The sequence below is a fragment of the Ranitomeya variabilis genome, chromosome 4 (genome assembly GCF_051348905.1).
Source record: "Ranitomeya variabilis isolate aRanVar5 chromosome 4, aRanVar5.hap1, whole genome shotgun sequence".
Taxonomy (NCBI): Eukaryota; Metazoa; Chordata; class Amphibia; order Anura; family Dendrobatidae; genus Ranitomeya; species Ranitomeya variabilis.
In genome coordinates this window covers 154,946,908-154,962,118 of record NC_135235.1, presented here as the reverse complement: position 1 = coordinate 154,962,118, position 15,211 = coordinate 154,946,908, and the positions used below count along the sequence as shown (strand labels likewise).

General features: G+C 45.0%; 1 protein-coding gene across 3 annotated transcripts in view; it reads right to left on the bottom strand.

Moving 5' to 3' along the window:
• Positions 1 to 15,211, bottom strand: part of PARG (poly(ADP-ribose) glycohydrolase) — a 163,003-nt gene that overhangs the window by 99,404 nt on the left and 48,388 nt on the right. For all 3 annotated transcript variants that reach the window (XM_077259337.1, XM_077259338.1, XM_077259339.1), the window contains 4 exons: positions 14,648 to 14,753; positions 13,874 to 13,996; positions 13,720 to 13,800; positions 8,030 to 8,104 (listed from right to left, as the gene is read on the bottom strand). In XM_077259337.1, the coding sequence (XP_077115452.1) occupies positions 8,030 to 8,104; positions 13,720 to 13,800; positions 13,874 to 13,996; positions 14,648 to 14,753 (385 nt within the window). The remainder of the gene's footprint in view (positions 1 to 8,029; positions 8,105 to 13,719; positions 13,801 to 13,873; positions 13,997 to 14,647; positions 14,754 to 15,211) is intronic.

Genomic DNA, 15,211 nt, shown 5'->3' with positions numbered 1-15,211 from the left:
ATTATTGTGTTAAGAACTGATCTACCGAAACACAGGTCAGTGGAGGCAGATAAATCTAGTCTATAGTGACTATAGAAGGTAGTAGGGGACGACCAGGTTGCGGCCTTACATATGAGTTCTATCGGAACCTCTGCTCGCTCTGCCCAGGATGATGCTATCGCCCGGGTGGAATGTGCCTTCACAGTCTCAGGTGGATGTTCCCCATTAGCTGAATAGGCCAGGTATATCGCCTCCCGAATCCATCGGGATAATGTGCCCTTAGTAACACCAGCTCCTTTCCTTTGACCCTGGAAGGAAACAAAGAGAGCCCTGCTCTTCCTCCAGGGACTAGTCCTGTCTAGATAGGTTATCACAGCCCTTCTCACATCTAAAGTATGGTACTTTTCTTCCTCCTGATTAGTAGGGTTATTATAGAAGGTAGGAAGAAGAATTTCTTGAGACCTATGGAATTTAGTACACATTTTAGGTAAGTAGGAAGGGTCTGTTTTTAGGACAATCCTATCTGGCAATATTGACATAAATGGAGGATCTACTGATAGTGCCTGTATGTCACTTACCCTTCTTGCCGATACTAAGGCGACAAGAAGAGCAGTCTTGAGGGAGACATGTTTAATGTGAGCAGAATGTAGAGGCTCAAATGGGTGACCTGTCAAGGCTTCAAGGACCAGATTAACATCCCAAGGAGGTGAGTGGGGAATTTTGACCGGTTCTGCTCTCTGGCAGGCTGAAATGAATCTGGATATCCACCTATCTCCCGCAACGTTGTGACTATACAGAGCCCCTAGCGCAGAAACTTGCACTCTTAAGGTATTAACTGAAAGGCCTAAGTCCCGTCCTTTCTGGAGAAATTCGAGAATAAAAGAGACTGGAATTTCCTTTGACAGGGCTGAGGGATAGAGGCTTAAAAATTTCTTCCATACTTTTACATAGATCGATGTAGTGGATCTTTTCCTACTCAGCAGTAGGGTATCAATTACTTTATCAGAGAAGCCCCTTAGCTTTAACAGCTGCCTCTCAAATCCCAGGCTGTCAACCGCAGACCCTTCACATGAGGGTGGTTGAAGGGCCCCTGGAAAAGCAGATCTTGATTCTCTGGGAGAATCCATGGATCCGAGATGGACATGGCTCTGAGCAGAGAAAACCATGGTCTCTTTGGCCAGAACGGGGCAATTAAGATCACATTCGCTCTGTCCTCCCTTATCTTCCTGATTACTGTTGGAAGAAGAATCATCGGGGGAAAGGCATACGCTTTCTGAAATGTCCACGGAATCTGGAGGGCGTCGAGAACATCGGGGTTGTCTGTCCGGAACATTGAGGCGAATGTTTTCACTTGCCTGTTGTCCCTTGTAGCGAAGAGGTCTATGTCGGGTATACCCCATTTTATAGTTATCATATTGAATATCCGACGATTTAACACCCACTCCCCCTGATGGAGGGTATGACGACTGAGAAAGTCTGCTTTTGCGTTGTCTATTCCTCGGACATGTAGCGCTGATAAGGACAGAAGATGATCTTCGGCTATAGTCAAGATGTTTTCGGCTATAGACATGAGAGTGCCTGATCTCGTTCCGCCTTGATGGTTGACGTAAGCCACTGATGTCATGTTGTCTGAGAGTACCCTGGTATGTGTTCCGTGCAACTGTGGGAGGAATTCACACAGGGCATGATAGATGGCTTTTAGTTCTTTTTTATTAGACGAATCGTCTAACTCCGAAACCGACCACAACCCTTGGACAACCTGGTCCCCCAAGTGTGCTCCCCAACCATGAGGGCTGGCATCCGTAAATATTATTTTTGAGGGTTTAATATCCCAGGGAACCCCGCTAATTAGATGATCTGGTTGTAGCCACCAGGTTAGGGATTGGATTACGTCATTAGAAAGGGAAATTTTACCGTCTAACCGTCCTTGTAATTTTATCTCCTCATGTAAAATTGCATACTGTAAGCATCTCGAGTGGAATTGGGCCCATGGAACCGCCGGGATACATGACGTGAAGGAGCCAAGTAAGGACATACCTTCCCGAAGGGAAATTATAGGTTTATCTAGTATAGCCTGAACTTTCTTCCCCACCGTTATTTGTTTAGATTCTGGGAGAAAACATCTTTGAGTTATAGAATCTAATATAATCCCCAAAAATACTTGCCGAGTCGTTGGGATCAGCCGAGATTTTTCCCAATTTATTATCCATCCTAAGTTCTGCAAGGATGAAATCATGTGACTTAATCTTTGTTGACATTGTGAGGGGGATTTTCCTACCACTAAAAGGTCGTCTAGGTATGGGATTATGAGGGTGTCTTTTAATCTTAGATATGACATGACCTCTGACATTAGTTTAGTGAATACCCTTGGAGCAATTGATAGTCCAAAGGGCATTGCCGCATACTGAAAATGTCGTATACATCCTTTTATGATAACCGCAACGCGGAGATATTGTTGATGTTTTTTAAAGATTGGGAGATGGTAATACGCATCTTTCAAGTCCAGAACCGTCATAAAGCAATGGGGAAACAGGAGTTTTATGGTGGATCGGATAGACTCCATTTTAAAGGTTTGATTTTCTAAGAAGGTGTTTAATTTTTTAAGGTTTATAATGGTTCTGAATGATCCATCCGGTTTTGGTATTAGAAATAAAGGGGAGTAAAACCCTTTGCTCTCCTGAAGAAGTGGAACTTCCACCAGAACCCCCTTGGACAGAAGACTCATTACTTCCTGCTCCAATGCGTCCTGTTGTGATTGAGATTTTAATGAAGTCAATAGAAATGAGTCCGGAGGGACTCGGGAAAATTTTAATTTTAAGCCGGAGGTGACAAGATCATTTGCCCAACTATTTGATGTTATCAGCCGCCATTTATCTGAGAAGGAGGATAATCTACCTCCCACAGGTAGATCCGCTCTAACGGGGTTTGTCCTCAGGTTTGAAAGGGCGCTTCCCAAAGAATGCACCCCTTTGTTTGGTGTCTCTAGTGGCCCAGCGGTCTTGGTTCTTAAAATCTTTCCATTTATTAAACACGGGCTTCCGGAATGCTCTCCTATAGGATGGAAGGTAATTAACGTTAGGGAAGCCCTTCTTCCTCTCTCCCGCTTTAGTTAAGATTTCGTCTAGTTTAGTACCAAACAGGTACTCACCCTGACACGGGAGGCCACACAATTTAGATTTTGTTTGGGGATCACCCTTCCATCCTTTAAGCCACAGGGCTCTACGTGCTGCATTCGTGAGACCCGCTGACTTAGCCGCTAAGCGTATGGAGTCAGCAGATGAGTCCGCCAGGAAGGCTGTAGCCCCTCTGATCAGGGGTATAGAGGACATTAATCTGTCTCTAGAGAGACCGCTTTTTAGTCCCTCCTCCAAGTCATTTAACCAGACTAGCATGGACCTAGCGGTGCATGTAGCCGATATTGCCGGCCTAAAGGCTCCCGTACATGACTCCCAAGCTCTTTTTAAAAGAGAGTCGGTTTTGCGGTCTAATGGGTCTTGTAATGAACCCGAATCCTCCACGGGCAGTGAGGATTTTTTGGATGTGGATGCCACTGCCGCATCCACCTTCGGGGCTTTTGACCATAATAAGAACTCGTCATCATTGAAGGGATAACGTCTTTTTGAGGTTGGTGGTAAACCCCTTTGCCCCTGGTTTTCCCACTCTTTCTTGATTAAATCTTTTACCGCTGATATTACAGGAAAGGAGGGCCTTTTCTTTTCTGACAGACCAGCGAACATGATATCCTGCTGCGTTTTAGGGACCTTAGAATCTTCAATACCCATGGTGTTGCAGACTGATTTTACCAGGTTATCAATGCTATCGGTGGGAAAGCATGTATCTTGATCCTCATCAGAGGAAACGTATTCACGGGAAATGTCCGAGTCTGCATCTTCTCTGTCAGACGACTGGTCAGACATAGGGGAAACGTACCCTTTTTTCACTTTAGTACGCGGCTCTTTGTTAGAACTATGTACGGCCCGTAATTCTTCCCTGATCATGACCCTAATATCCTCAGATCTAACCGAGGCTTCTTCCCGCAGGGTAGAGTCAATACACGGTTTACACAGCCTCTTTTTATGACTATCCGGAAGGGGCTGGAGACATAACGCACACTGTCTGTGTTTCGTTTTTTCAGTCCTTTTGGCCTAGGGTGTGAGGGAGAGGGAACAGTAATCAGCCTAAATAGGGTAGATATACACTCACCCAGTGAAGCTGTTTGTGAAGGTACCGGCTGGTGAGGAGGAGACTGAGGCACAGGTTGAGGAATAGCTCGATCCGACTTGCTCTTTCTAGAAGATCCGCTCTGCTTAGAGCGGCTGGTGCTGGCATGGCTGCGTGGAGTGGATGCGGTGGCTTCTAACGAAGACATCACAGCGTCCTGCGCAGAATCCATAGTGGACGCCGGAGCGACATCGCCGGCGTCCTTTCATATGGGGGCCGCCATCTTCTTCCGGTTGTACCCGGAAGCGCTAGTCACTTCCGGGTCGCGGCCATACTGTATGGGCCTGCGCTGCCGCCGGTGTCAGCGCAGGCGCTGTCCTCCTCCTCCATCACCCCGGAAGTTTACCTGTACTTCCGGGGGAATACACTGGGGCTCCATGCTGTGTATGCGTCCGCCGAGGACGGCGCGACGCTGACCGCACCACAGCGTTGCTCCCGCAGACGAATCCGGCTGGTATCCAGAGAGCCAGCAACCACCCGTCCTGGCCTCACGGCGTCTGCCAGCAGAGGGGGGAAACTGAGTCAGGACCCCCGACGCTGCTTCCAGCTCTGGAGCCCCTGCCGTCCTCTAAGGTAAACTGCGCAGGCGGCATCCAGGCTAGGTATCCTCTTCTCTCCATGGATTCCCGTAGGAACAGGAAACCAAACTGTGGGAGCGAGGGGACCGCCCCTTTTTATCTCTCCATAGGGTTTCCTGTTCCTAGGGGCGGATCCCCTCTCTCAGTGGGTGCTGTCGTGGCGAAGAGAAAAAAGAGGTTAGATTATACTCACCTGGGCGGGCGGTCCCGCTGCGTTCCAATCCGATGGGGGTCGTAGTCCGGTCCGGGGCCTCCCATCTTCTTACGATGACGTCCTCTTCTTGTCTTCACGCTGCGGCTTCGGCGCAGGCGTACTTTGTCTGCTCTGTTGAGGTCAGAGCAAAGTACTGCAGTGCGCAGGCACTGGGCCTCTCTGACCTTTCCCTGCGCACTGCAGTACTTTGCTCTGCCTTCAACAGGGTAGACAAAGTACGCCTGCGCCGAAGCCGCAGCGTGAAGACAAGAAGAGGACGTCATCGTATGAAGATGGGAGGCCCCGGACCAAACCGCGACGCCCATCAGATCGGACCGCCCGCCCAGGTGAGTATAATCTAACCTCTTTCTCATCTTTCAGGATACATCAGGGGCTTATATACAGCATGAGGCTCTGTGAACATGATGCGGATTTTGCTGCGGATCCGCAGCAGTTTTCCATGAGTTTACAGTACAATGTAAACCTATGGGAAACCGAAAACGCTGTGCCCATGCTGCGGAAAAAAACGCGCGGAAACGCAGCGGTTTACATTCCGCAGCATTTCAATTCTTTGTGCGGAATCCGCAGCGGTTTTACACCTGCTCCATAATAGAAAACTGCAGGTGTAAAACCCAAGTGGAATCCGCACAAAAACCGAGGTAAATCCGCAATAAATCTGCAGGAAAAAAGCGGTGTTTTAGCCCTGTGGATTTATCAAATCCGCTGCAGAGGAAAAATCCGCACAGGATCATTCTACGTGTGCACATACCCTTACAGAAGGCTGTAGATAAGCCCCTGACACTGGTGGGCTTAGCTCACCTTCGATTTTGGGGGTGACAGGTTTCCTTCAATTTATTCACATATAAAAATATGAGGGCTTGCTTTTGCACACAGTCGACACATTTATTCATGCCTTTTTGGAACAGACGTTTTGATTTCTTTATTGCATTTTGAGGGATGTGAGGCAACAAAAATCTGCAAATCTAGAGTCATTTAACATATGGTTTAAATAATATTACATTTAGATTAATCAGATTATTAAGGATATGAATTTTTTTTTTTTTACTACAATTTTAAACAGAGAAAAGCTGGCCGATTTAAACTTTTATATTTTTAAAATATTTTTGTTTTAATTACTACTTTATTTTTAATCCCCCTTAGGGGACTTGGACCTCTGATCATTTTATTGCTTATAAAAAAGAGTACTGCAATACTACTGTACTGCAGTATATAGTACAAATTATGCTCTCCCATGAATCCTAGCCACAAGCTGCGCTTCACAGGAGGACTACATTGACAGCCATAGAGGCCAGGGATCACTCTACAAAGGTGATGCCTAATGGAAGCTGGAGTGCACGCAGTGGCAAACAAGCTATTTAATTGCAGATGTCAGATTGACAGCAACATTTAAATTGTTAAACAGTAGGATAGGTGCAATCGGTCTAAAAGTATAAAGATGAGTGCACTTCTAATTATCTTTAGAACACTTGCAATTCAGTGTGACAGAAGCTGCTCCTCACTGCTCCCTCTTCCTGTCTGGGACATTACATGACACCAGTGTTCAGATCCTCACTGTGAGTAACAGCCAGTCTGAGAATAGGGGGTGTGGCCTGTTCCTAGCTTTTAGCAGCAACAACCAGGCTCATGATAAGGTCTCCTTTACGGCAGCAAGAGATGAAAGGGCGTGACGGTGCAGGGCGTGCCACCCTCGCCCCACCTTCTAGTAGTAGCCAACCCCTGAGGTCTCCTTCATTGCAGGGCTACTAGCAGGGAACAGGCCACACACTTTCACCTCTGACTGCTGACAAAGACCTTATCAGGGGGCTTACGTGACAGCTGCTGCTCTTCATCCCTGCATTTGGGACGTTACGACAGTGTACAGTCCCCTGCTATTCCTATCAGCTGTTTCTCTGTGGAGAACAGGGCATGTGGCAATGCCCCTCTTCTCAAACTGGTCGTTACTCATGGGGAAGGGGGGTGTTCGGGGAGCCGCGCACTGCTGTGTGATGTAATGTCCCTGAAAGGAAAGGTAAACAGTGAGGAGCAGCTCCTGTCACATGGAATTACAAGTGTTCTAAAGATAATGGAAATGCACTGGGCATCTCATCTTTATAGTTTATGAGAGCAGGGACATTACACAAATGTTTTAATCTGTTATTTAACAGATACAGGATGCCTAGTTGGGGTGCTTTAAGTGGGCCCTATACCTATGTTATAGCTAGTATATACAAATGAGGGCACACACGTTCTTTTAAAGCCCCTTATAGGCCCTGAGAGACAGAGGGTAAGCAGACAGTGGGAAAGCAGAGACAGTAAATTACTTAATGGTATTGTAATGGCGTGAATGGTAAACTGCAGTACTCTACATCAGCCACTAAATGTCAGTGCTGGTGTATTCTGTTTATACACATCTTACATCCCACTGCTGCCACAGCAGATAGAGGCTGATTTGTTGGGGTTCTGGGTGTTGGCCCCATCACTGATTGGGATTAAACTTTTGATGACCAAACGACCCATAAAATATTTTTGCTGGGTAGCAAGATTGTAGATATGTTTTTGTAAATACATAAGTGACTGTTAACTTTTTTGGCCATAAAAAAAACAAACAAAAACAAACATGGTGGTGAGGAAGGTAAAATCACTCACCGCCCTATTATTGGTTAGGCTATGCCCCCATGATGAGCATTAGGTGCAGAAATGTTGCAGAAAATATGCAACATCAAAAACTCACTAATTAGATTACCTGTATATTTTCTCATTGCGTTTGAGTGTTTTTTGCTTGTTTGTTTTTTAGATTTTAGATACGTTTTCATCACGGTTAGGAGGCATGTCCTGTTTTAATGTTTGAAATAAAGCCGCTTTGTTTTGATACTACTTTCAGAAAGAACAAAAAAAAAAACATATGCGTCTTTTTCCAATACATCTGACTTTACTTTCCTTAGAAACAATCTGTCTACTGCAGAATACACAGTGCAATGATATGTAACACTGATGCTCAGTAATACTCTTATTTGTACATATTTGCGTACATTTGGAAGCTTTACAATGAGATGATTACCTTTGTGAAGAAGTCAAATAGTGCAGTAAAATCCCATTTCTTGGAGTATGACATATTGTAAGACAGAATGGCTTCCTGAAAAAGACAAAACAGACAAAATCTTACAAAATAGTTAAAGGGAACCTGTCACCTGTTTTGGCCACTATAAGATGCGGCCACTGCCTTTCAGGGCTCATCTACAGCATTCTGGAATTTTCCGATGGGTGTCGCAGGTCTGGATCTGGCGCCTCCCATCTTCTTGCGATGCTGCCCTACTGCTTCATCGCTCCCTGGTATCGCGCTCCGGCGCAGGCATACTTCTCTGTCCTGTTGAGGGCAGAGCAAAGTACTGCAGTGCGCAGGCGTCGGGAAAGGTCAGAGAGGCCCAGGGCCTGTGCAATGCAGTACCAGGGAGCGATGAAGCAGGAGGGTGGCGTCGCAAGAAGATGGGAGGCACCAGATCCAGACCTGCGACACCCATCGGACTGGACCGCCACCACAACACCCCCCCCCCCCCCCGGGTGAGTATAATATAACTTATTTTTCTTCACTCTCAGGTCGGACCTCACGCTTATCTACAGCATTATAGATTGTCGTATGTAAGCCCTGAAAGGCAGTGGCCGCACAGCAGAAGAAGTACTGTGTGTGGGAGAATATCACCCCCTGCTGGTTATAAAGTGTGTGTATGTGTGTGTATGTGTATTTATGTGTATGTGTATTTATGTGTATGTGTATTTATGTGTATGTGTATTTATGTGTGTGTGTGTGTGTGTGTGTGTGTGTGTGTGTGTGTGTGTGTGTGTGTATATATATATATATATATATATATATATATATATATATATATATATATATATATATATACACACACACACATATATGCATACATACATACATACATACATACATACAGTGGGGCAAAAAAGTATTTAGTCAGTCAGCAATAGTGCAAGTTCCACCACTTAAAAAGATGAGAGGCGTCTGTAATTTACATCATAGGTAGACCTCAACTATGGGAGACTGAGAAAAAAAAATCCAGAAAATCACATTTTCTGTTTTTTTATCATTTTATTTGCATATTATGGTGGAAAATAAGTATTTGGTCAGAAACAAAATTTCATCTCAATACTTTGTAATATATCCTTTGTTGGCAATGACAGAGGTCAAACGTTTTCTGTAAGTCTTCACAAGGTTGCCACACACTGTTGTTGGTATGTTGGCCCATTCCTCCATGCAGATCTCCTCTAGAGCAGTGATGTTTTTGGCTTTTCGCTTGGCAACACGGACTTTCAACTCCCTCCAAAGGTTTTCTATAGGGTTGAGATCTGGAGACTGGCTAGGCCACTCCAGGACCTTGAAATGCTTCTTACGAAGCCACTCCTTCGTTGCCCTGGCGGTGTGCTTTGGATCATTGTCATGTTGAAAGACCCAGCCACGTTTCATCTTCAATGCCCTTGCTGATGGAAGGAGGTTTGCACTCAAAATCTCACGATACATGGCCCCATTCATTCTTTCATGTACCCGGATCAGTCGTCCTGGCCCCTTTGCAGAGAAACAGCCCCAAAGCATGAGGTTTCCACCCATGCTTTACAGTAGGTATGGTGTTGGATGGATGCAACTCAGTATTCTTTTTCCTCCAAACACGACAAGTTGTGTTTCTATCAAACAGTTCCAGTTTGGTTTCATCAGACCATAGGACATTCTCCCAAAACTCCTCTGGATCATCCAAATGCTCTCTAGCACACTTCAGACGGGCCCGGACATGTACTGGCTTAAGCAGTGGGACACGTCTGGCACTGCAGGATCTGAGTCCATGGTGGCGTAGTGTGTTACTTACGGTAGGCCTTGTTACATTGGTCCCAGCTCTCTGCAGTTCTTTCACTAGGTCCCCCCGCGTGGTTCTGGGATTTTTGCTCACCGTTCTTGTGATCATTCTGACCCCACGGGGTGGGATTTTGCGTGGAGCCCCAGATCGAGGGAGATTATCAGTGGTCTTGAATGTCTTCCATTTTCTAATTATTGCTCCCACTGTTGATTTCTTCACTCCAAGCTGGTTGGCTATTGCAGATTCAGTCTTCCCAGCCTGGTGCAGGGCTACAATTTTGTTTCTGGTGTCCTTTGACAGCTCTTTGGTCTTCACCATAGTGGAGTTTGGAGTCAGACTGTTTGAGGGTGTGCACAGGTGTCTTTTTATACTGATAAGTTTAAACAGGTGCCATTACTACAGGTAATGAGTGGAGGAAAGAGGAGACTCTTAAAGAAGAAGTTACAGGTCTGTGAGAGCCAGAAATCTTGATTGTTTGTTTCTGACCAAATACTTATTTTCCACCATAATATGCAAATAAAATGATAAAAAAACAGAAAATGTGATTTTCTGGATTTTTTTTTCTCAGTTTGTCTCCCATAGTTGAGGTCTACCTATGATGTAAATTACAGATGCCTCTCATCTTTTTAAGTGGTGGAACTTGCACTATTGCTGACTGACTAAATACTTTTTTGCCCCACTGTACATACAGTCCAGACCAAAAGTTTAGACACACCTTCTCATTTAAAGATTTTTCTGTATTTTCATGACTGAAAATTGTACATTCACACTGAAGGCATCAAAACTATGAATTAACACATGTGGAATTGTATACTTAACAAAAAAGTGTGAAACAACTGAAATTATGTCTTATATTCTAGGTTCTTCAAAGTAGCCACCTTTTGCTTTGATGACTGCTTTGCACACTTTTGGCATTCTCTTGATGAACTTCAAGAGGTAGTCACCGGGAATGGTCTTCCATCAATCTTGAAGGAGTTCCCAGAGTTGCTTAGCGCTTGTTGGCCCTTTTGCCTTCACTCTGCGGTCCAGCTCACCCCAAACCATCTCAATTGGGTTCAGGTCTGGTGACTGTGGGGGCCAGGTCATCTGGCGTAGCACCCCATCACTCTCCTTCTTGGTCAAATAGCCCTTACACAGCCTGGAGGTGTGTTTGGGGTCATTGTCCTGTTGAAAAATAAATGATGGTCCAACTAAACGCAAACCGGATGGAATAGCATGCCACTGCAAGATGCTGTGGTAGCCATGCTGGTTCAGTATGCCTTCAATTTTGAATAAATCCCCAACAGTGTCACCAGCAAAGCACCCCCACACCATCACACCACCTCCTCCATGCTTCACGGTGGGAACCAGGCATGTAGAGTCCATCCGTTCACCTTTTCTGCATCACACAAAGACACAGTGGTTGGAAGCAAAGATCTCAAATTTGGACTCATCAGACCAAAGCACAGATTTCCACTGGTCTAATGTCCATTCCTTGTGTTCTTTAGCCCAAACAAGTCTCTTCTGCTTGTTGCCTGTCCTTAGCAGTGGTTTCCTAGCAGCTTGTTGCAGAGATGTGTCTGCTGCTAGAATTCTGTGTGGCATTGACCTGGTCTCTAATCTGAGCTGCTGTTAACCTGCGAATTCTGAGGCTGGTGACTCAGATAATCTTATCCTCAGAAGCAGAGGTGACTCTTGGTCTTCCTTTCCTGGGGTGGTCCTCATGTGAGCCAGTTTCTTTGTAGCGCTTGAAGGTTTTTGCCACTACACTTGGGGACACTTTCAAAGTTTTCCCAATTTTTCAGACTGACTGACCTTCATTTCTTAAAGTAATGATGGCCACTCATTTTTCTTTACTTAGCTGCTTTTTTCTTGCCATAATACAAATTCTAACAGTCTATTCAGTAGGACTATCAGCTGTGTATCCACCAGACTTCTGCACAACACAACTGATGGTCCCAACCCCATTTATAAGGCAAGAAATCCCACTTATTAAACCTGACAGGGCACACCTGTGAAGTGAAAATCATTCCCGGTGACTACCTCTTTAAGCTCATCAAGAGAATGCCAAGAGTGTGCACAGCAGTCATCAAAGCAAAAGGTGGCTACTTAGAACAGAACTGAAAATGTCTTATATTCTAGGTTCTTCAAAGGATGTGCCGGCTGCGAGCACCCGCCGTGTATTGCGCGGGCTCATTAACTATCGTATACACTTGCACCTGACAATTGGAAACGGGCTAAAAAGTACAACTACAATGGGAAAAAAATACAACGTACTAATCAATGCAACCAAGGCCCCTTTCATACATCAGTTTTTTGCGATCAGTCGCAATCTGTCGAATTTTGAAAGAAAAACGGATCCAGTGACTGATGCCTCCGGATCCTTTTTTTTTTCTCAGACTTGTATTGGCGACGGATGGCCTCACATTTCATCCGTTGTTCGCCGGATCCGTCGAAAATTGTTTGTCCGGCGGCCGGAGACAACAGACAAAGTAACGTTTTTTGGGTATGTCGAAAAAACGGACAGCAACGGATCCGTTGTTTGCTAGAATGGAAGTCTATGGCACCGGATTCGTCAAATGACGGAATCCAGCGACGGACTCAGTTTGTTTTTTGTTTTTTTAATGGAGCATGCTCTGATCCAATTAGCCAGATCCGATAGTCGGAACTGTCCAAAAAAACAGATCCGTCGCATCAGTTTTTCACAATCTGTGACAGATCAGTTGAGCCAACGGATTGTGACTGACGGCAAAAAACTGATGTGTGAAAGGGGCCTAATTCTGCAAGCACTGTAAATTAATTACATGCATTCGACTTCGCCTCAATTATTATTATTATTATTATTATTATTATTTATTGTTATAGCGCCATTTATTCCATGGCGCTTTACAAGTGAGGAGGGGTATACATAATAAAAACAAGTACAATAATCTTGAACAATACAAGTCATAACTGGTACAGTAGGAGAGAGGACCCTGCCCGTGAAGGCTCACAATCTACAAGGGATGGGTGAGGATACAGTAGGTGAGGATAGAGCTGGTCATGCAGCGGTTTGGTCGATCGGTGGTTACTGCAGGTTGTAGGCTTGTCGGAAGAGGTGGGTCTTCAGGTTCTTTTTGAAGGTTTCGATGGTAGGCGAGAGTCTGATATGTTGCGGTAGAGAGTTCCAGAGTAGGGGCGATACGCAAGAGAAATCTTGTATACGATTGTGGGAAGAGGAGATAAGAGGGGAGTAGAGAAGGAGGAGTCCTCAATGGACATTATTAAGACGTGGCTGTCTTGCATGCATAATATCTACAATAGATGCATTGTAACAAAACAAAAGGGAAGAAATAGCTTGGGAGGAATATATAATGCATTAGCAAAAAGGAGAAAACCCCATATTGAAATTATTGAATTATTATTAGTTGTATTTAAAATGCATACAGGGTGTTATTAAAATATTGTCCCTAATCTGCCTATAACTTGGTAATTTTATGGTAACTACTATATTAATTCAGCTGATGACACCCCAGGGTGCCATCACTTATATAGCACTGATTTACGCCGATTCCACCGGCGGCTGTTCCGGGGACATGTCAGCTGTTCAAAACCGCTAATATGTGCGGGGAAAGATATGGGCTCACCGCCGGAGCCCACATCAAAGGGGGAAACACGACATGTGCAGTACTGGTATGGGGCATGTCGTGAAGGGGTTAAAATAGATGTGGGTCATGCAAGGTTTTTTTTTTTTCTAAACTCTTTTGTAACCAATTTCCCCAACATATAGAGATCTACAGCTGGTTCATAGCAGAACAGTTATATTACCCCCAGCACACCCCAAAACCAGAATTCTATCAGACACAAGCATTACTAAGGCGATACCTACTCGCAGGCCCTGTACATGACCGTAGTCGGCAGCACCTACCATCAGTTCATGCGGCTTCCCGATCTTACTCAGAGAGTTCCTTATGAGCGTCCAGCGACTCACATTTGTCCTTCCTCCATTCTGTAAAGAAGTTACATCGCTTGTAAATGTTTGATCTTCAGTCATTACAGATTCTGTGCTGATTATTTCTCACCTTGTCGTCTACCGGGTAAAAATTATATGAGGAGCAGGGCATTTTAACATGTATGCTGTCCCACACATCAGTGAAAGTAGATGGATGGGGTGAGGGCACCACGTTCTCTTGTAACTTGTCATACTGGGGAAAGAAGAAGACACGACATTTATAATACACAGAGCGAAGCCCATCAGGCTCTGGCTATACAGACATGTCCTACTATACACTATCTATAGGTTTTAGTTAAAAGGGTTTTCTCATCATAGACCATCTCTTTCACTTCTGGCCAACAAATAGCTTTTTCCCCCCAAGAGGAAAATGTGGCCAACCATACTTTTACCCTTCAGGTGACATGTTAACTGACATGGCCAAAATTTAGATGACTGGCCTTTAGTGTAAAAGACTAGAGAAGAACACTGCACGTCAGCCGTTCTCCGCCCTGGACCAATGGGAATTATCAGGTGGCCACCTCTACGACTGTCTATATATCCAGTAAGGGTATATTTACAGATGTGCTCTGTAAGGGACTTTTAAATGCTCCCATTTATTGCATTATGATTTCTGAGACTTCATTGAAAGGTTTTGTCCAGAACATACTGATCCCGCCCAGCCTCTACTTCCTCAGGTGATCAGATGCCACTTTATCACACCTATGACACCGGTCCTATAGACACTGGCTGAAGTAGTATTACACAAGGAGTACAAGGGACAGCAATTATCTTCAATACGTGGGTCCCAGCAAGCAGACTTCTCCATCAGAACCATGTTGAGATTGTTATACCTATAACCTACCTTCACAGTAACCGTGTGGTTTGGAGAATGCCTCAATGGCGGTAGTTGCATATGACACATTGGCATTCGGTTCATCTCCTCTATGGGCGTCCCCAGCCATGTTGTGCTGCATATGAAACAACACAGATGATGAAATGCTTCACTAATAGTGGGCAGAATAACACGGGAGTCCAGACAAAGACAAGATTATAAGACATTCATACTCATACACGCCAGCTGCAGAATAAGTGATAGCATAAACTGAGAAATGAAGCCAACAATTCTTTAAAGGGAATCAGTGAGCAGGATCTCCCCCCAAACCATTTATGTTAGCATGGAGCACTTTCAGATGACATGTACAGCAATACCGATACATGGGCGATCCGTTCCTCCATTACTGAGAAATCAGAGTTTGAATTGATATTTAATAAGGCAAAAGAACTGTTGCAGATCTGAACCTTCTGTCACTCCAGCTCTATTCCCCACCTAGCGCCATCTCCTCCTGCGACTGACATTCTCTGTGCTGTGTGACTTCAGGCAGAGAAGAGGCAGCGCTGGGTGGGGAATAGAGCTGGAGTGACAGAG